The sequence below is a fragment of the Pinus tabuliformis genome, chromosome Q (genome assembly GCF_031772625.1).
Source record: "Pinus tabuliformis cultivar Carrire ecotype Pingquan chromosome Q, CPIR1, whole genome shotgun sequence".
NCBI lineage: Eukaryota > Viridiplantae > Streptophyta > Pinopsida > Pinales > Pinaceae > Pinus > Pinus tabuliformis.
The window spans coordinates 19,633,828-19,656,509 of record NC_142296.1 but is presented as its reverse complement, the minus strand read 5'-3'; the positions used below and the strand labels follow the sequence as shown (position 1 = coordinate 19,656,509).

The window sequence follows — 22,682 nt, the reverse complement described above, 5'->3', positions numbered from 1 at the left end:
CCGTCTAGAATCGATTGGTAAACTAGACACTTTGACCCATATTGGAACCCTGAATGCCATCTCAGTCCAGATAACAAAAATGGGGTGCCATGGCTTCAAAAAAAGATAAATTGACTCCCACAAGCAGATTCCATCAAGACTAGCCTTGGGATCCTTCTCAGAACAAAAAGAACAATTGATCTACCATTTAGTTATTGTCTTTGCCTCTGGCTGCTTTCTTCTTGATAACTTTGTGATCCTTTCTCCTCATGGTTGCACCTGTCTCTAAGACTTTTTTTTCAGTTGCTCAATTTTCTGCCCAATGAGATACTCCAGATCCAAGCCTCGCTTTGCTAAACTAGAACCTAGAACCACTTTCTCAGTGTTGTTTGTAACCATGCTACTCTAGAACTCTTCCCTACTATGACCCTTCCTCTCTTGCACCAGTGGAAGAGCCTCTGAACTGAATGTCGAGAAATGGGATGGATGGAAGCCAGGAGTATGGGATTTATTAATAACCTTGGTGTTGGATATCCAGGGTTTGTTGAAGGCCACACATATCCCTTGCTGGACAGGCTCCAAGAACAATGGTGCCAGGATTTGAATGCGGTTCTGACAAAACTCCTGTTCAACCTTTGTTATTTTCTTTTGCCCTTGTGTCCAGAGTATTTTGTGGCTTAATTATATACCGTTAGCTGGTAGATTACTAGGATGTCGGGGGATGCAAACACCCTATTCAACTTAATGATAGGACCCTAAATGTTCACAAATGTTTTGTCTTGTGAGGTGATCACTGTAGTCAGCAAGTTGGATCTTCGCCCCTTCACTAACTAGGGTTTTTGCAGACTCCATTTTTCCCTCCACTCCCCATATAGTGGACTGTTATACAATCACGAGGGTTATACAAATTTTCAGCTAATTTTACTTGTCAGTGGTTACAATTCGAATCATTATTGCACATTGGAGATTTGGGATTGTAATTACCTATGTAAATCAATTCTTGAGCATCTTATTTATTTCTCTATTCTCAATGCTTATTATCTGATTAATGCTATATGTGAGTTAATGTTATTTTATCAATGCAAAAGCGCTTGGTTTTTGTGCGCATTAATGAAGATTTATGGTGCCGGGTTATTCCTGCAGGTTTCACGTGGATAAGCTATCCTCAGCACACGTTTATTTGAGAATGCACAAGGGTCAGACAATAGACGCTATTAGTCAACCAGTCTTGGATGATTGTGCACAGCTAGTGAAGGCGAACTCTATTCAAGGCATGTTTTTGTTAGTGTTTCTTTGATCATCATTTTCAGTTAAATTCATCATGCATATCTTCATGGAACCATTAGTTTCTCGCCTTACAAATTCAAATTTATATACGTTGCATGGCTTGCTAACATACCTGCTTAGTATCCTATTCTTTTTTGTTTTTCATCTGTCAGAGTCTCCATTTATGACTTTTATGATGCATCTTCTTCCAGGAAACAAACTCAATAATGTTGACATTGTGTACACCCCTTGGTCAAATTTAAGAAAGACTTCTTCTATGGATGTTGGGCAAGTTGGCTTCCATAACCCCAAGCTTGTAAGTAGTATCTGTCTTTGATGAAGACTGTGATGCTTCAAGATTTTTAAGGTTCTTTTGAAATCTTGCATATAATGCGAAACAATGTTATTTTCTTGTATTGTCAAGGTCAATGAATGCATGTTCCAAGTCCCAACATTTTTGTCTTGTCAAGGTCAACGAATGCATGTTGTCCCAACCTTTTTGTTTTCAAATGCCATAAAAAATAGGTAAGCTGTCTAATTCTGCCCAGTAACATCAGCCTCCAAGTATGCCTTTTTGTGTGAGGTGGAGCTGGGGAGAATGTTTAGTCTTATTTTTGTGCATCATATAGAGTGGATGTCTTTTTTTCATGGCTCTTCCAGGCTGAAAGTCTGCCGAAACTCCTTTCAACGCTCAAGCCTAATGACTGCAATATGAAACCTGAAGTAGAACATCTAAGACAATTAATATACTTACAAATGCTTAAATATAGCTTTAAATAACTCAAATTATTTTTTTTAGGAATCAACCCTTTCATGGCTTCTCCTCAGAGATGGTGGAATTGTTAAGCCCCATTGCGAGCTCTCTATTGTAAATTGTGCAGTGGTTCTTGACTTTGATTCTCTGCAACATTTGTTAACAAATTCTCATTCATTTTATTATAGGGTCCAGGAAATAAGCCAAATGGTTCTTGATGTTGCCTTCCTGACTGTATGATTGCTGAAGAAGGAAAAAACTATTACAAGGCAGAATTGTTCATGTCGCTTTGCTTGCACTTTCTTTCTATTGGCAGTGAATTGAATTCCATCACATTCATTGGTTCCATTCTATAATTTTGATTTCTTTCTGAGAGAAGCTGAACGAATTGAAATTCCCTGATGGTGGGGTAGGTCCGGTGGTAGGCTAGGTTCATAGATGAAAAGGAATAGACTTTGCAATCAAAATATGCAACGGCTGTACTCATTACACCTTGTCTTATTAGCACCAGTTCCATTCCTGGGCTAAATAAAGGTGTCTATTGTATCTGCAAGTATCTAAATATAGTGATTCCCCATCTAACATCTAATATCTTGAGTGGTGGAAAGAAATCACATCTTTGTTTTATGTATGTCAATGCATAGTTACTGTAATGCATGGTTTACAATTGAGTCTTTATGGTTTAAGCATGAGATCCATCTATAGAAGACCTCTCTATGGATGCTCAATTGCTACCTTGTTCAAGGTGGTTTGGGTAGAAGTGTTTCTTAATTTAACAAACGGGAACTATTTGTTGACATCATTCTTCTTTGTGTAGGTTCTATGGTACAATTTAACATAATCTAAATTTTCATCTGTTTCTATGGTACAACAAAATCCATCATCTCCATATGATGTAAGGTCCCAAGCATCAAAGGGATAGTCTTGTGCAACTTAGGAAGGCTACCCGTTGTTATCACAGTGGCTCTTCCTTTCACTTTGGGTTGGCTCTACAGCAACTCAAAGGGGGCTTCCCTTAAAGGTAGGATGGCTAAGGCTACGGGGTGGTGCCACAATGTGATTTAGTGAAGATTTTGCCTAAGCGAATTGGGTGGCAGTAATATAATAGACTAATGAGTAACGTGAGAAGAAAAAGGAAAACTCCAAGACTAAGTGCCTAATCACATGTGTTGGGAAAATGGAATCATGGGAGCATAGATTAAAAAGGGCAGGTGCACGGAAATGTAAGGCAATAGGGGTTGCTATGCATGACACTAATAAGTCCTGGCTAGCTGATTTTTATAGCATAAATTGATCTTGGAAGGCTGAAGGTGCTATAATTAAGCATTTGACATGGATGTGAGGTTATGTTAATCTAGCGGAAATCAGGTTTATTATATGAAAGGTTAACATAAGAACAATAGAAATAAAAGTAGTGAATCATCCTTTATTCTATGCCAATGACACATGGTTCATCACAATATCTTCATAACATGCTACAAGAATTTCCTAATAGAAAAATAATCATGTGGAAAGTAAGTGCAAGAAAGCCTCACATAAAATTGATATTATACCTGCAATACTCTATTCAAGCTCTAAGCATACGATGTACACATGAAGAGCTCCTCAATCCCCAGAGTTTCAACCCAGTATAATGGAGGGAAAGCTCCTCTTTATAGAGTGGGTCTCTACCATCATATAATAAAAAGTCATTATCCATCTAAGTAACTCCATGGCAATTCAAAAACGGTAAAATAATGTAGTTAGATCTCTTCTCAATCCATTGTTGACCAAATTAAGGCATGTGGACCCTAGCCTCTCCAAGCCAACCTGCCTCACCTAAAGATAGTAGTATGCATCAAATTATGTTCACGAACGGGGCACACCACTGGAAATAGGCACCAAGTCCATTCGAATGCCAAGTGGCCACATGGAATAACCCTCCAAGAATACATGCATGCGAGATATAATAAAATAATTCTCTACATATGAGGATGTGCTCCAAAGTCCACCTAGGAGAACTCACTAAGTGCTCTCTCCAAGATTTATAGAATAGACGATTAAATAATCCTCCTAGGAGAATGCTCCACAACATCCTCTTCCATGTATAGAAAGAGGTCCACAAGATGCATGCAACTAATCCATTTGTGAATCCCAAGGCAACCATCTCTATCGATGAATGTGCAAATTGCCAAGTAGATAGAGTGCTCTGCAAGAAAAAATTTGGTCAACTCCCAAAGTAGCAAGTGGAAAAGTCTCCACATGTCTATCCTCCAAGAAGAATCTTAAAAAATAGAAAGTAGACAAAGCAAGAGCTTGCAATAGCCGCGTGTGTGGCCCTCCAAGAGTGCAACACACCTGTTAATTTCTTAATTGTGGATCTGGTTTTAATTCCTAGTTATTTTTATAACCCCAAAAAATCTTTTCTGCTATCACTGAATGAAAACAAACTGGAATTTTTAGCTTAGAAAATTAAATAGCAGAAGCAAACATAGGAAATCAATTACACATAAAAATATCCCTCCAACTGATGTTCACTTTTTATTCTTAGAATAGTGAGGGATCCCTTATTGGGAAAATAGCCCACAAAGAAATTACAAAAAATTTACAACAAAATAGAACTGGGCAATTCTGCTCTTGAAAAACTTGATCTGCACTTTGGTGGATTTTTCCTCTACATGTGTGGCCACTGCAAAGACTGAAACCCTCACACTTGTGGTCTGCAAACTTGTTTGGTCACTTGCACATGCAGCCTGATCTGAAGTTCGCTGTTACACGTATGGCCTCCTGCATAATCTTCTTTGTAGCTCAAGTTGCTCTCACACGTGCGACTCTTGCAAAAACTAGTGCATAGGAATTGGTACGGCCTTGGCCTCCTCTCATCCTCCTCTAGAATTATTCTCTCTCTATTGTAACCCTTCTTTTATTTTTATCCTTGAGTCTCACACTCATTGAGAAAATCTCTTTCTCAAATCTGTGTCTTCTTCCTCTCCTTAGGCTGTCTTTTATAACTCTTAATTGAGCTAAATCCCTAACCCTAATTTTGAAACTAATGGATGGCTATAATTAAATCCTAACCCACTTGAGATCAATGGTTGATATTAAGTCTAAGTAACTAAAGTAAGTAATTTGCTTTTCCTTAGACTTTGCAAGCTCGATAGCCAACATTAATTAATTGAATTAATTAATGTGTTTTTCCTAAGTTAGGCTTAGGAAAATCATAAGAGACAACTTAATAAATTAAGCTTCTTGCATGCTCGACACCTAGCCATTGCATAAATACCCGTCTGTTGCTACAAACATCAACACTCCCTCTTAGCAAGGAAGGTATGTTGGACTACTCCTAGCATATCTTTGTAGAAGACAAAATCCCCCTTCACCAAGGGCTTGGTTAGATTATCTTCAGCCTTCTCATCTGTGGAGATATATTGAAGCTTTACCGCTCCTCTGTGGACCCAATCTTTGATGAAGTGATATTTGATCTCTATATGTTTGGATCTATCATGTAAATCATTGTAGGCTACCCTCTTGACCAAAGAATTCAACAAGTAATTTGCGAAGCCAAATAGACTTACTACTCGCCAAATTTTCTGCCATATAATCTGCCCCTATTGAACTAAGTGCCATGGAAGCCTTATTCCTGCTAAACCATGAAATCACTATTGATCCCACGCTGAAATGTTGTGAGGTGCTTTTCCTATCCATTGCAATGCCAACCCAATTTGAGTCTTTATACCCTTGCAACTTCACTCCATCACACACCTGACATATCCCAGTGCATACTCGATTGTACCACGCAAGTACTTGAGCACATGCTTTGTTGCAATCCAATGCACTTGCCTCAGTTCCACCATGAATTGGCTCAGGGTGTTCATAACAAAAGCAGATTATTGGCCTATTGTTGACCAGATACATCAAGGAATTAATCAACGACCTATACAAGGTGGGATCCACCAACTCTGAATCTGAAGAACTCAACTTCATCAGGTTGGTGATCATAGGTGTAGTAATAGGCCTCTTGTCTACCATCCCAGTTCTCTTCAAAATATCAATTGCATACTTTCCTTGTATAAGGAAGATCTCACCTATATGCTGCCACACCTCTAACCCCAAGAAGAGATGCATCAGGCTGATGTCCTTCATCTCAAACTCCAAAGCCAACTCCTATTTGCACATAGCAATGACCATCTTTGCACCTGTGAGAAATACATAATCCATATACAACACCAAGATGAGAGGATCATCTCCAACAAGTGTAAAGTACAAGTTGGGATTCACCTCACTGTTGGTGAGGCCCATGCCCAATAAATGCCCATCAATCATCGAGTACCACACCCTCAACACCTGCTTGTGTTTGTATAAGGCTTTCCTAAGCCCCTACACACATGAGAATGCCTCCCATGAATTTCAAAGCTCTGAGGTTGTTCAATGTACACCTCCTCAATATGTCAAAACAATATGCTTGACAACCTCATTAGATCAACAAACATGTGCTTACAGAAAATGAAGTCATGGAATATTCTTGGAGAAATTACTTAACCAAACAAAGAGAAGACTCAAGAATTAGCAAAATACAAGAAGGGATAGTGAGGGCACAAGGATTCTTATTGAATCTATAAAGGTCATCTCATTCCCTTTGTTGTTGATTTGACTATATCTAAAGCCATGTATGATAAGGTGGTGAAGTTGTACTCTATAAGTACATTAGGTTAGAAGATATCCTTGAGGAATCAACTATATAGAACAAGAATGTCAAAGAATGAAGATATGTCCACATATCTGTGAAGGTCTTACAATCGAGGGATCAGTTGCAAGGTCTTAGGGAAGTCATTTCTGATTCAGATTTGACGACATGTGTGCTAAATGCTTTGCCATCTGAATGGAGCAACTTTGTGACTAGTGTCTACTTAAGGAAGGGTTCAATGTATCATGGAAGAAACCATTGTTTTAAAAACCGTTTTCAAAAACCGGTTACCGGTCAAACCGGCCGGTTAGCAAGCTGGCCGGTCCGAACCGGCCAAAAAACCCGGTTTGGAAGGCAGTTTCTCCAATTTTTGGCCCTAACCGGTGAAAACCGGCCGGTTTAGGACGGAACCGGCCGGTTTGTATCAAACCGGCCGGTTCCGTCCTAAACCGGCCGGTTTTAGGCATGCCCACCATAACTTGCAAAAAGCGGATTTCTAACTGTGGTTTTGGGGTTTTGGGGGGGAACTAAGGGTGTTTTCCCTCCAAAAACACCCTCTCCAAGCTATAAGAGGCCCCTCTCACTCTCATTTGTCTCACACAACTGATTTGGAGTGTTTGTGAGTTTGTTTGTGAGCTTGGAGAGTGTTGAGTTTTTGCTGAAGTAGTCATCTTGGAGTTGGAGTTGGAGCTATTTTGGAGATAGTGTGTAGCTGTCAGTGGAGTTGCCATCTTCAAGAGGAGGCTAAGGAAGCTAGTTTGCATTTCCAGGTAAGGATTTGCACTTGAAAATTCCTTATTTGACTGTTGTCCATGAAGTGATTTTTTTATGTGTTATAAACTTCTCACTTCTATGATCTACCATCCAGGGAGTCATCATGCCTCCAAAAGCCAGAGATACTGCATGGGCTCATTGTGATATGATTGATGGCAAAATGATCTGCAAATATTGCCAAAAATCCATTCAAGGAGGGGGTATTAACAGGTTCAAGCAACACTTGGCTGGGATAGGAGGCCATGTAAAGCCATGTAGAGCACCAAATGAAATAATAGGGCATATTAGGGCAGAATACCTTCAGAAGTTTGAGACTCAAGTCACTGAACCAATAGAGAAATTTGTGACTGCAAAGTTTGGGAGTTGAGACTCAACCAACTGAGTTTGATCATGATGACTGAGACTCATGAGAAGTTTCAACTTCAAGTGATAATGTTGATCACTATTATAGTATTTACTATTATCATATATGTAGAGTCTAGATTGAAGTCTTGTAGTAGGCCACTGGCCCCATAGTTTGTAGGCTTTGTTTTTGCACTCTAGAGGCCATTTAGAGCCTCATTGCTTATGTATTTTGTCGATGATATGTATTGCACTCGGTGCCATTTTGATATATTCACCTTTACATGGTATATAAATGAGCAATCTTTGCATATTTTGTCTCTATTGGCTTGGAATCATGGTTTTAAATCTTAAAAATAGTTTTTTTCATTAAAAAATAATTATTTAATGTATTTTTCTAAAACCGATTCGTTTAGACCAAACCAGTCCCGGTTAGACCGGTTCCTGTCGGTAAACCAGTTCATTAGGTGGACCGGTCCGGTCACCGGTTCCGGTTTTTAAAACATTGGAAGAAACAAGGATAAAGGCGAAGGATGACACCGAACCAACTAAAAAATCTCAAGCCTTTGTTGTAAAATCCAAGAAGAAGAAGAAAGGGAAGTTTGGAAAGTCCAAAGGAAAACGAGATGTGTCCAAGATTCAATGCTATGGATGCAATGAGTATATGCACATTTTAAGGATTGTCCAAACAAGAAAAACAACAAAAGGAAGGAAAGGAGTGAAGCTCACACAGCGGAAGAAAAGGGAGAACTTGAGAAAGCCGTAAGGAGAAGATCCTAAGGATCTTTACTATTGAAGAAAGCTCCATATCTATTAGGTTCATGTACAATTTGTCTTTCTTTTATTAGAAAATAGCAATTAGAGTAGCATGCATTGTTGCATTCTCTAAAAGAAGTTGTCACCTTGCAGAAAGGATCATCAAGATCCTCCCATAAGAACTGTCATTTAGGGAAGGTTCTTTCTTAGAAACATCATGACATGACTGGTATATATTCCATCTAGTGTGCAGATAATAGCTTTGAATGTTGAAATTTGGTATCGGAGGACAGGTGGTTCCCTTAGGCTTTGATCTTTGGCCTAGGGAAAAGTGTCCAAAAGAATTTAATTTTTCTCCTAAAGTGACTTTATAATTTTATAAAGTTAAATCTAATTTAAAAGTGACTTTAAGTGATGTAGTTACTAAGTCTAATTTTAAAGTGACTTTTATAAAGTCGATGAAAAATTAGAAAGGAAAAGTGACTTTGGAAATAAATGACTAAGTGGGTCTTTATTAAAGTGGGGTGAATTAAAAAATAAAAAGTGAGATTTAAATGAGCATTTAATCTCAGCGTTAGATCTCAATCTATTTCAGCCATTGGATTTAGGGATCACCCAAAAGTCACTTGGGGTTAGATTAAAGGAGAAAAAGGAGGAAAAGGAGGAAAAGGTCATTCATTCTTTCATGAGCAGATTGGGAGAAGGAGAGCAAGAGAGAAAGAGAGATTTCTGAGCAGGGAGGAGAAGGAGACAACAGCTCGGCACACATTCCAAGGCAGCAGTTGAGCAGATTTGTACAACTGATTCAGCACACATTGAAAGGCAGCTTTTGGCACGATTTTCGAGGAGTGGTTTGCACAAAAATCGAGGAGCAGTTTGCTGATTTTTCTGCACGCAAAACGAGGGCTATACAGCGCATTTAATGCTGGCAGTACAGCAGCATTTAATGCTGAAAGTGGGCACGAAAATCGAGGAGGCCGTACAACATTTATTGCTGTCCTATTTGCTGTAATTTCTAGTTTGCTGTGAGGCATGGGAAAAGAGATAAGTTGTAAATTTGCTCGCTGATTTTTTGCTGAATATTTCTCACTGTAAAAAGGCAATTTTCAGAAATAAAGAAGAGCTCTCGAACTGGTTTTCCCCAAGAGTTGTAGGGGGTTTTTCCAGGGTCAAGTTGACCAAAAATCTCAGTGTTTAAATGTGTTTTAATGGCTGTTTATTACTGCTGATTTTTATTTCTGCAATTTCCAGCATTCTGTAAAATTTCCAGAATTTGTGTTTTCAGCAATATTTATTTTTTCAGCTTGTTAAATGTATGGTTATGGGAAAGGGCATTTAACTACATGGGAGAAATAAGGTGAAACTGAAAACCGGGGTGGGAAAACAAAAATTTCTACATGGTATCAGAGCTTGAGTGCTGAAGGGCAGTTTGGGACAGCAAAAGGAAAAATTACAGCTGTTGATTTTTCACTCAGAAAATTCCAGCAAGCTGATTTTTTCATAAACAACAGTTTTATCTTTACTACAGTAGTGCTATTTTTCAGTTTTAGGACAGCAGGATGTCATTGGGATTGAGGGTGGAGGATAGGCTGGATGGGCATATAAATTACAACGTTTGGAAGGAGAGAATGCAGAGTATCTTTGAGGAGGCAGAAGTCTGGGATATCATGGTGCATACCACACAGAACCCTTTTGTTGTGCCTACTGATGCTACTCAGTTGACAGCTTATAATAAAAAGAACAACAAGGGTAAGAGGCTGATTCTAGACGGAATCAAAGACCATTGCATTCCTCATGTGAGAGGAAAGAGTAATGCCCATGAGAGGTGGATAGCATTGTCCAATCTCTACCAGAGTACCAATGAGAACCGGAAGATGGTCCTGAAGGAGAAGCTGAAGAACATTAAGATGGGTAATGATAGTGCAGCTGGATATCTCACAAAGATTACTAATGTGAGAGATGAGTTGGCAGCGATTGGAGAGGCCATTCCACCCACTGAATTGGTGCGGATTGCAGTGAATGGCCTCCCCCGTTCATGGTTGAACTTTGCTTATGGGGTTTGTGCACGTGAGACCCTTCCCACATGGGAGAGGTTTTGGGATGATTGCATTCAGACAGAGATCAGGAAAGGTCAGCTTGGGGCAGCCAAGCCAGTTGAGCAGGATGAGGATGTAGCACTGGTGGCAGGAGGCAAGAAAGGCAAAGGGAAGAAGCAGGCTTCCACAAGCAGTGGTGGGGTAAAGGCAAAGGTAAAGGTAAACAAGGGAACACACAGAAGGACTATTCCAAGGTGAAGTGTTGGAATTGTCAAAAGATGGGACACTATGCAGTTGTGTGTCCGGAGAAGAAGAAGAAGAAGGGGAAGAACCAGGACGTGGCAGTTTCAGCAGAGATTGAGGACTTTGCACTTTGCAGGTCGTTATGACCGAGAGTTTGCGTTCACTACGTGTGAGTCCTCTAGTGCAGGATCACTTGCCACACAGGTTCAGAGGGAGCATGCTTTTCCCTCGATTAGCGGAGCATCTTCAGGTATCTGGTATGTGGACAATGGGGCTTCACGTCACATGACAGGAGTCCGTGAGTACTTCTCAGAGCTTTCAGAGAGTGGCACTGATATAGAGGTAGTACTCGGTGATGACAGAGTTGTTAGAGCAGTCGGGGTGGGGACACTGACATTTCAGATGGAGTCCAAATCTCCCTTGAAAGTGTCAGATGTTCTTTATGTGCCAGGGATGAGGAAGAACCTCATATCCGTCTCAGCTTTGGAGGAGAGAGGATATGAGGTACTGTTCAGGGGAGGACAGGTGTTGATGTATCCCAGGGGCACTCCAGCTGATTCAGCTAGAGTGATAGGTGTACGCCATGCAAAGGTGTACAAGTTTGCATTCCAGACCCTTTTGGCATTGAGCAGTAGTACCGACAGCAGAGCTAGCAGTTCTGAGCTGTGTGAGATTTGGCACCGCAGGATGGGTCATATGTATCATGGAGCCTTGAGGACATTGCGGGAGATCACTACAGGTGTGCCGGATTTCAGTACTGATCACTTTGATACTTGCAGAGGTTGTGCGATGTGCAAGTTTGCCAAATCCCCTTTTCCCAGCAGTGACAGCAGAGCCACTGGGATACTTGATTTGATTCATTCCGATGTGAGCGGTCGGATGTCTCATGTTTCCTTGAGTGGATATGAGTACTATGTTTTATTCATTGATGATCACTCCAGGAGGACCTGGATTTATTTTTTGAAGACCAAGAGTGAGGTCTTCAAGCGGTTTCAGGAGTTCAGAGCTCTTGTGGAGACACAGACAGGTCGAAAGATCAAGTCCCTGAGGTCGGACAATGGAGGAGAGTACACCCTTGGAGAGTTTGTTGACTATTGTGCGGAGGCAGGCATTAGGAGGGAGTTCACTGTTCCTTACAACCCCCGACAGAACGAGGTTGCAGAGAGGAAGAACAGATCCATCATAGGGGCTGCTAAAGCCATGTTACATGATCAGGGGTTGCCATTGTTCTTGTGGGCAGAGGTCTGCAACACAGCTGTTTACTTGCAGAACAGGAGTCCGCATCGTGCCTTGGGGCACATGACTCCGGAGGAGGCTTTCTCTGGGAAGAAGCCTGATATTGGTCATCTTCATATCTTTGGATGCATTACATACTCCTATATACCCAAGGAGAAGAGGACCAAACTAGAGCCCACCGCAGAGAAGGGTATCTTTGTGGGCTACAGTGAGACCTCAAAGGCCTTTCGGATTTACATTCCTGCACAGAGGAGAGTTGTTGTCAGACGGGATGTGAAGTTCGAGGAGGACAGGGCCTTTAGGAGGTCACGGGAGTTAGAGTATCTGGATCAGCCAGACCCTCAGCAGTAGTTGAGTCAGTCGCAGGGATCCAGTGGGCAAGGATCAGGAGGATCAGGAGGTACATCTATGAGGATGTCAGGTCCGTCAGTGAGCAGTGGCTCACCGAGCCAGAGGGATGGTGCTCCGGGCAACATGCAGAGCAGTTCACTAGGGAGTCCACTGATGGACAGTTCACACGGTACCTCAGCTTCTACAGGTTCAGGTGCAGGCAGGAGGACAGCAGACAGACAGTCAGGAGTTCAGGCTCCTGATGATGATGAGGAGAAGTTTCATTCTCCGGTGGGAGAAGTGCGCTCAGGGAAGAGGAAGCCCAAGTGGCTTCAGGACACCTTGAGAGATGCCACATCTGTTGCTGAGCCGAAGAGTCGGTCAGAGAGAGGAAGCCACCTGAAAGGTTTTGTAGCTATATGGCGATGGTTACCAGCATCCTTGACTCTGAGCCTTCTAGCTATGAGGAGGCAGCTAGCCAGCAGGTCTGGAGAGAGGCCATGCAGGAGGAGTATTCTTCTATCATGAAGAATGATGTTTGGGAGGTGGTGCCGAGGCCTGAGGGCAAATCTGTGGTTACTTCCAGATGGCTTTACAAGGTAAAGCATGCTGAAGATGGAAACATTGAGAAATTCAAAGCAAGGTTTGTGGCTAGAGGGTTCTCCCAGGTAGAGGGAGTTGATTATGAGGAGACCTTCGCTCCCGTGGCTCGATATACTTCTATCCGCTCTATTATATCGATAGCAGCAGAGATGGGTTGGAAGATCCACCAGATGGATGTGAAGACCGCATTTCTCAATGGCTTCATACAGGAGGAGGTGTACATTGAGCAGCCACAAGGCTTTGAGGTGCATGGGAAGGAGTCCCATGTGTGCAGACTGAAGAAGGCCCTTTATGGCCTGAAGCAAGCTCCCAGAGCTTGGTACTCTAGGATAGATACATATTTGGAGGGGATGGGTTTCACAAAGAGTGAGGCAGATCCGAACCTTTACTTTATTGTGATTGGTGAGGAGCCTCTCATTCTGGTGCTGTATGTGGATGACTTGGTCATTACAGGTGCAGAGAGACTCATAGAGCACTGCAAGAGAGATCTTGCGACGGAGTTTGAGATGAAGGACATTGGCTTGATGCATTACTTTTTGGGCTTGGAGGTGTGGCAGGAGGAGGGGCATTTCTTCCTGGGGCAGGGGAAGTATATTGTGGACATCCTTAGTAGATTCCACATGGAGGATTGTAGACCCATGTCGACACTGATGATCACCAACTGGAAGAAGCTTCATGCTTCGGATTCCGAGTTGGTGGATCCCACATTGTACAGGCAGGTGATTGGTTCGTTGATGTATTTGGTCAACACTAGACCAGATATCTGTTTTGCAATCAACACGATGAGTCAGTTTATGTGTGAGCCTAGGAAGGTTCACTGGGTGGCTGCAAAACACATTTTGCGGTATTTGCAGGGGATAGTGGATTATGGTCTGGACTACAGGCAGGGAGATGGAGTGAGATTGGCAGGATACACTGATTCTGATTGGACAGGTTGTGCTTCTGATAGGAAGAGCACTTCAGGGTGTTGTTTTGGGTTGGGTTCAGCAGTAGTGTCATGGTTCAGCCGGAAGCAGCAGTCAGTAGCACTGAGTTCAACAGAAGCAGAGTATATGGCAGCCAGTCTAGCTAGTTGTGAGGCTATCTGGCTTCGCAAGATGTTGTTTGGCTTATTTGGTCAGTCGTTGAGACCTTCAGTGATTTACTGTGATAATCAGAGTTGCATTAAACTCACGGATAATCCAGTATTTCATGACAGGTCAAAGCATATCGGGATCAGATATCATTTCATCAGAGACTATGTTCAGAAGGGCGTTGTGAAGCTTGAGTATATTTCCACTGATGAGCAGGTTGCAGATATTCTTACCAAAGCCTTACCACGGGGCAAGCATGTCTACTTCAGAGACAAGATGGGTGTGGTGAGGAACACCTTCCTCGGTAAGAGGGAGTGTTGAAATTTGGTACCAGAGGACAGGTGGTTCCCTTAGGCTTTGATCTTTGGCCTAGGGAAAAGTGTCCAAAAGAATTTAATTTTTCTCCTAAAGTGACTTTATAATTTTATAAAGTTAAATCTAATTTAAAAGTGACTTTAAGTGATAAAATTACTAAGTCTAATTTTAAAGTGACTTTTATAAAGTCAATGAAAAATTAGAAAGGAAAAGTGACTTTGGAAATAAATGACTAAGTGGGTCTTTATTAAAGTGGGGTGGATTAAAAATAAAAAGTGAGATTTAAATAAACATTTAATCTCAGCCTTAGATCTCAATCTATTTCAGCCATTGGATTTAGGGATCACCAAAAAGTCACTTGGGGTTAGATTAAAGGAGGAAAATAAGGAAAAGGTCATTCATTCTTTCATGAGCAGATTGGGAGAAGGAGAGCAAGAGAGCAAGGGAGATTTCTGAGCAGGGAGGAGAAAGAGATAGCAGCTTGGCACACATTCCAAGGCAGCAGTTGAGCAGATTTGTACAGCTGATTCAACACACAGTGAAAGGCAGATTTTGGCACGATTTTCGAGGAGTGGTTCGCACAAAAATCGAGGAGCAGTTTGCTGATTTTTCTGCACGCAAAACGAGGGCCGTACAATGCATTTATTGCAGTTCGTATAACGCATTTAATGCTGACCGTACAACAGCATTTAATGCTGAAAGTGGGCACGAAAATCAAGGAGGCTGTACAACATTTATTGCTGCCCTGTTTGCTGTAATTTCTAGTTTGCTGTAAGGCATGGGAAAAGAGATAAGTTGTAAATTTGCTTGCTGATTTTTTTGTTGAATATTTCTCACTGTAAAAATGCAATTTTTCAGAAATAAAGAAGAGCTCTCGAACTGGTTTTCCCCAAGAGTTGTAGGGGGTTTTCCAGGGTCAAGTTGACCAAAAATCTCAGTGTTTAAATGTGTTTTAATGGCTGTTTATTGCTGCTGATTTTTATTTCTGCAATTTCCAGTATTCTGTAAAATTTCCAGAATTTGTGTTTTCAGCAATATCTATTTTTTCAGCTTGTTAAATGTATGGTTATGGGAAAGGGCATTTAACTACATGGGAGAAATAAGGTGAAACTGAAAACCGGGGTGGGAAAACAGAAATTTCTACATTGAAGGATGAAGGTATGCTGATGGTCAAGTTGTAGTTTGAGAGGGCAAAATTAAAATCTTTCTCCTCTTAAGGGAAACTTATCTTCGATAAGGAAAGAAGCAATCATGTCTTCAATTACTCTTTTCAAAAAAGGTAGAATTCATGTCTACATGCAGAAAGAATTGGTCATAAGAATATGCTGGATAACATGAGGATGAGAAGGCTTCCATGTAATTTCTCGATATTTGGAAGGAGTTTGACATGCTTTGGAATGGCTAAGGATCAAGACTTTTTAACAAGTTGGCATCATTTAGACATGATGATATTGATCAACATTGAATATGGTTTCCTGAAGAAAGAAAGAGAGTTGATAATGGCAACTCCATGGAAGAAGAAATTGCAGCTTGTTGGTCAATTTGCTCCATGGGCCCTTTGATTACAAGTGATTAGCATGGAGAAGGATCTTTGGTAAAAGATGAAGATAGACCATGCGAAAGGATGTTGATCTTAGAAGTAAACAGAATCCGAAGAGGCCATCATATAGAGGTAATTTTGATTTTGATATCTTGGTTTTGGTTGTGGTCGATATGTGTTTTTGCTACCAGGAACGATATTACAGAAATGCGTAAAGGCAGTTGAGGCAAGTGTATCTACAAATGTTGGTTTTGAACTCAATTCAATAAATACATGGATTTAGTGGATGGCTTTGATAAACCTTGAAGGATTATGTGGTGAAGGTGTCTACATCATTTTGGAATTGAAAGGTAGCAGTATGAGAGGATAACGTGATGTTTATGTTTTGATGATGATGAAGATCACTTTCATGATTAGAAGGAAGCTATGTTTAGCTCTACTTTGATTGAATCAATATAATGCCTTTGTTGATGATGACTAAAGTAAAGTGATATTAAAGGTTGACGGCTCGAATTCTGTCACAGTTTGGCTCCATTACATCTAGGAAGATGAAAGCTCAAATTGATGAGATGCGAAGAAGAGGAGCGGTGTAGCTACTTGATGATCTCCATGAAGGACTAGTAGATGATGTATTGATGAAGGCACACTAGAAAGCTTCCCAATTGAAAGGAAGTAAAATAATCTCCTCTATGCTTTAGAGGGAGTAAGAAGTCTCTTTAAATATTTGAAAAGGAGCAAGGATCTATTCCCCAATCAAGAGGGAATGAGGATCTCCTCTCTATATTGAGAGGGAGTGATGTTAAAGACATCATATTCTCCATGTGTCATGCACTAGACCTGGACTAACAACCGTAAGTCTTAGTGAAGGCATTAGGAAGGCGAATGGAGGATTGGATAAGCATCTGAGATTGATACTTCTTTAGGATAAATAATCCAAGATAGGAAGTTGATTGACACTCTTTGAGGATTCGACAGGTATCCAAGACAAGGATGGTCGAAGAGGACTGTAATTCTTTGAGGATAGGTAATCCATGATAAGAATAGTCCTAGAAGGACATACCTAGTGAACATCCGAATGTATGTGCCTTAAAAGGTAGTGTGGTGTCTCATGTCAAGCCTCCTAGCATCATGCTCTGATATAGAAAGAGCTTGTTAGTTTAAGGCTTTACTATGTTGACAATGCTGGTTATGAGGTTGATACTTAACAAGATGGCTTATCAATCTGACTCTTCTTATGAGAACTCTTCAGTTTGAGAGAATTCGTGTACCGGTTGTACAATTACGAATACCTCCTTAGTTAAGAGTGAGTGTTGGAAAATGTAACTAGTTTTGGTCTTCATAATTGTCGTTGTACTCTAGAAAGCTTCCCAATTGAAAGGAAGTAAAAGAATCTCCTCTATGCTTTAGATGGAGTAAGAAGTCTCTTTAAATGTTTGAAAAGGAGCAAGGATCTATTCCCCAATCAAGAGGGAAGGAGGATATCCTCTCTAGATCGAGAGGGAGTGATGTTAATGACATCATATTCTCCATGTGTCATGCACTAGACTTGGACTAACAACCATAAGTCTTAGTGAAGGCACTATGAAGGAGAATGGAGGACTGGATAAGTATCTGAGATTGATACTTCTTGAGGATAAATAGTCCAAGATAGGAAGTTGACCGACACTCTTTGAGGATTTGACAAGTATCCATGACAAAGGTGGTCGAAGAGAATTGGAATTCATTGATGATAGGTAATCCATGATAAGAATAGTCCTAGAAGGACATACCTAGTGAATATCCGGATGGGGTACGTAAAGCCTCCTAGCATCATGCTCTGATATAGAAAGAGCTTTTTAGTTTAAGGCCTTTCTATTTGACAATGCTGTTATGATGTTGATACTTAACAAGATGGCTTATCAATTTGACTCTTCTTATGAGAACTCTTCAGTTTGAGAGAATCTGTGTATCGGTTGTACAATTATGAATACCTCCCTAGTTAAGAGTGAGTGTTGAAAAGTGTAACTAGTTTCGGTCTTCATAATTGTTGTTGTAGTCATGTCATTATGTATATATTATGTTACAAGAAGAAGAAGAAAGAAAAATATTATTTTTAAGCATGGGTTTCATGCTCCATTTTATTGGTCAACAAAGGTCAAGCATGCATTTCATTCTCCTAGGGTTTGCCAAGTCAAAAGAATATTTTTCTGGAGTCAAGAGAGTCTTTATCATTTGTATAAGACCCTATTGGGTAAGTTGTAACATGTAAAAGATATTATTTTCGAGTCTAAAAAGTCAAATTGGACCTCCAAGACCAAGTCGGTCCTACCACAGGAAGTCGACAAATTTGAGGCTATTCGACCTACACATAAGCATATATATAGAAGTTGCTTGACCTCATTTGGACACACACTTTTGCAGTTCGATTTGAAGCAAGAAAGGAAGAGAAACAATAGTGAAAAGCAAAGGAGGAAGTCAAAGTTAAAGAAGCAAAAAAATTGAGTTTTTGACCTATTTCTCTCTCACACGTGCGAGTTAAGGGTTTTTGGAAAGTTGCTGTAGGGCCAAGATTTTTGAAATCATTGCAAGTTTGAAATTCTATGACTGGGGGCTGAAATTATGAGTTTGAAGTAGATTTGAATGGTTTGACTCACTAACAAAGATCTTTTGGAATGTTGACTTGTGCAAGAAAAACTAGGGTTTTTGCAGCTGTTGGAGGGCCAAAGTGTTAGTTTCTTTTGCACCGGATATGTTCAAGCCACAAAATTTGGTGGAGAGGTTAGAATGCACGAGATTTCCAAAACCCATAAATCGTTTATGGAAATTCCACCTAGAGATGATTTAATTAAATTATTAACTCATTTTTTTAATTCCACCTAAACTTAAGAAAACTTGTTAATTAATCATTATTAATTAAGTCAAGGTGAGAATAGTCTAGAAACTCACATAGACCGATCTAGAAATGATTTGAGCCATCGATTAAGATTTAATCTTGGCCGTTGGAATCCCAGCAGGAAGATATAAGAAGGGATCAATGTGGTAATGGAGAATAAACCAGTGCAGATACTCAGTTGCCCAGAGAGTTTGATTTTCTCAGTCGTAGAGACTCAGCAGAGAAGATAGAGCCAAAGGGTGAGTATCAGGTGGCAGATGAGGTTAGTAGCATTTCCGGAGGAAGTATTCTTGTTCTGGGAGAGGCAGTGAGAGGGAATGTGAAATTCCCAGAGGGTCTGTGAAAGCTCTGTGCAGAGGTTGACATAGAAGCATGTGGCTGGGGAGGTAGTTTCGAGGACAAAAATTAGCTGTGGGGTGAATTCTCACAATAATTTTGCCAATGTTTTTTCATAGATTATATCGCCAGTAGAGCATCTAAATGATTGTACTCAGGTTTGTTGTTGAAGAATAATAATAAAACCCTCATTTGTTGCACCGGTTTTCCCAAGCCGAGTTATTTTGGGGGCAATTGTCCAAAAACAACTACACCATGGAGCACTAAAGATGCTCAGGGAAACAATAATAGGGGTTTTAGAACTTGGCATGAAACATGATGATGTGTGCAGAGGATGCGTACTTGGGAAGTATGCTAAGGCAACATTTTCAAGAAGTGATAGCAGAGCAGATGGTGTGTTAGGACTTGTACATTCAGATATTTTTAAGGTGAAAATTGCAGTAGTGTTTTATTCTTTGTTTTTAGCAGCAAAGAAACTGCATAATTAAATTTACAGTTAGGAGAATAATTTCCAGTTACTGCAATAGATGAAATTTTCACATGGTATCAAAGCAATCATGATCAGGCGGGAAGACCAGAAGTCGTAGGTAGAAATCGACCAAATTCAGAGGGAGTTTGGCAACATGATTTCCAGATTTGCGCAAACGCTGGCTTAGCAGTTTGAACTGCTAGGTAGAGGGTTCAATTTTTTTCTTTGTAGGTGGCAGGAAAAATTCACACTGTTTGGAAGTAGTTTCAGCAGGCAGTAGAAACACCGGAAAGAAGTTCCAGTGAAGTAGATCAGACTTTCGCTAAGCAGATTCCTTGCTTGGACGTAGAGGGTTTTGCAGTAGGTTGGATTTGCAGAATCATTGTCGGGTGGAAAGAGGAATAACACACAGTAAATTCTTCAGTATGACCATGGACGAAATTGACATTCAGGAGACTTCATATTTGTCTTCCAGGTTGGGGGACGCATTTGCTTGCTTGTAAGGATCAACTTCACAGGGTGTGTGGTATATAGATAGTGGAGCATCAACTCATATGAATCTCATATGACAAGGGTTAGAGAATATTTCTCTAGCTACAAGGAGCAGATGGATTTCTACATTATGATGGGAAACAAAATGAAGTGTACTATAGTAGGGAGAGGTACCATCGATTTTTAGAGGGAGTCAGGAGCAAGCACCAACGCTACAGATGTATTGCATTTCCCAGGATTGGGTATGAACTTGATTTCAGTATCCCAATTACAGGATAAGGGATATGATATCCACTTCGTAGGGAAGAAAGTGTTTGTCAAACACTCAAGCTAGAAGAGTTTAAGACAGATTGGAGTTCAAAGCAATAGATTGTACAGGTTGCGGCTCGACTCTCCAATGGCACTAATAGGCAGTAACAATAGTAGTGGGAAGGAACTGAATGAGTTATGGCATAAGAGAATGGGACATCTACACCATGGAGCACTAAAGATGCTGAGGGAAACAATAACAGGGGTTTTAGAACTTGGCATGAAACATGATGATGTGTGCAGAGGATGCGTACTTGGGAAGTATGCTAAGGCAACATTTTCAAGAAGTGATAGCAGAGCAGATGGTGTGTTAGGACTTATACATTTAGATATTTGTGGCCCGATGTCCACTAGAGCTCTCAGTGGTGCCGAATACTTCGTCACCTTTATTGATGACTATTCTAGAAAAACTTGATCTACTTCTTAAAGATCAAAGATGAAGTCTTCGATTGTTTCAGAGAGTTTAAGGCTCTCGTGGAGAATTCAACATGGAAGAGAATGGACAACTAAAATGGTGTAGTAGAGCGGAAAAACATAACCATAGTTGGGGCTGCAAAAGCTATGTTATTTGACAAGGATTTGCCCATGTTTCTATGGGTAGAAGCATGTAACACGACAATATATATTCAGAACGAGACTCCTCATAGAGCATTGGGGAAGAAAACGCCAGAAGAGTCTTAACACAGAGGAAGTCAGAACTTAGTCACCTTAGGATCTTTGGCGGTGTTGCTTATCGAGGTGTGCCAGATGAGAAGCGCACCAAATTGGATTAGACTGCAGTGAAGGGGTTTATCGTTGGGTATAGCGAGACCCCTAAGGCATATATGATCTACATTCCTAACAATAGGAAGATTATGAGAAGATGGGATGTAAAGTTCATGGAAGATTGAGCTTTCAATAGATCTTGTGAGATGCCTGCAGGGGATTAAAATCAGCCAACTGAAGCTCCATTGGTCTAGCAACAGGGGCACAGGGATCTAGTGCAATAACCAGTACTAACATTTCTTCAGGAGCAGGAATCCAGTGAGATCTCAAGAAATGGAGCAATAGGGGCAGGATGAGGAGGAGTTGGTAGAATCTCCCACTACTAGTGGTCGAGCCAGCAGAGAGGTTCGCCAGACATTGAGAGATGCAGAGGAGTTTGTTGGAGCTCCTAGGACGAGCAAAAGAGAGCGCAAGCAGACTGACAGATATCAAGCATTGGTAGCTCAGGTTGCAAAACCTTCCAACTTTCAGGAAGTCGCATAACATCAAGTGTGGGTAGATGCCATGGTCGAAGAATACAACTCTATCATGATGAATGATGCTTGGGAGGTTCTACCGAGGCTTGATGACAGGTCAGTTGTAGGTTCTCGATGGATCTATAAGATCAAGTATGCTGCAGATGACAGTGTGAAGAAGTACAAGGCTGGGTTTGTGGCAAAGGGGTATGCACAAAAAGAAGGGATAGATTATGAGGAGACCATCACTCCAGTTGCCAGATAAACCTCTATTCGGTCAGTTATTTCCCTAGTTGCTCAAAGAGGATGGTAGATTCACCAGATGGACATCAAGACAACATTCTTGAACGGGGTGATAAACGGAGAGGTGTACATTGAATAACCAGAGGGCTTTGAGACTCATGAGAGGCGCACTCATGTGTGCAAATTGAAGAAAGCTTTATACGGGCTCAAGCAGGTTCCCAGGGCATGGTATGGTCAGATCGACAACTACTTGCAGTAGATGGGATTCGTCAAGAATGACGCAAACCCAAACCTTTACTATTTGATGGTAGAGGGTGAGCCACTCATCCTAGTATTATATGTGGATGATCTCTTCTTGACAAGATCATTAGGGCTCATAGAGGACTGCAAGAGGAACTTGGCAACAGAGTTTGATATGAAGGATTTGGGGTTGATGCACTATTTCCTGAGATTGGAACTGTGGAAGAAGAATGGGGAGATCTTCTTTGGGCAGGGAAGATACACTACAGACATTCTGAAGAGATTTAAAATGCAGGATTGTAGACCCATGTACACGCCCATGATCACCAATTGGAAGAAGATAGATACATCAGATGACAAGGATGTCGACCACACATTGTATAGACAACTTATCAGTTCTCTCATGTATCTTGTCAACATTAGGCCAGATATTTGCTTTGCAGTCAATACCCTCAATCAGTTTATGGTAGAACTGAAGAGGGTACATCGAGCAGCAACGAGGCACATATTGAGGTATGTGCGCGACACAGTCGAGTATGGGTTGAGATATACCCGAGGGGATGATGTCAGACTATGTGGATTCACAGATGC

General features: G+C 40.9%; 1 protein-coding gene across 1 annotated transcript in view; it reads left to right on the top strand.

The window, feature by feature from the left end:
* Nucleotides 1-22,682, top strand: part of LOC149218070 (uncharacterized) — a 90,618-nt gene that overhangs the window by 46,010 nt on the left and 21,926 nt on the right. Inside the window, exons 2-3 of the mRNA XM_089383795.1 lie at nucleotides 1,123-1,250; nucleotides 1,458-1,561. Coding sequence (XP_089239921.1) covers nucleotides 1,123-1,250; nucleotides 1,458-1,561 — 232 coding nt within the window. The remainder of the gene's footprint in view (nucleotides 1-1,122; nucleotides 1,251-1,457; nucleotides 1,562-22,682) is intronic.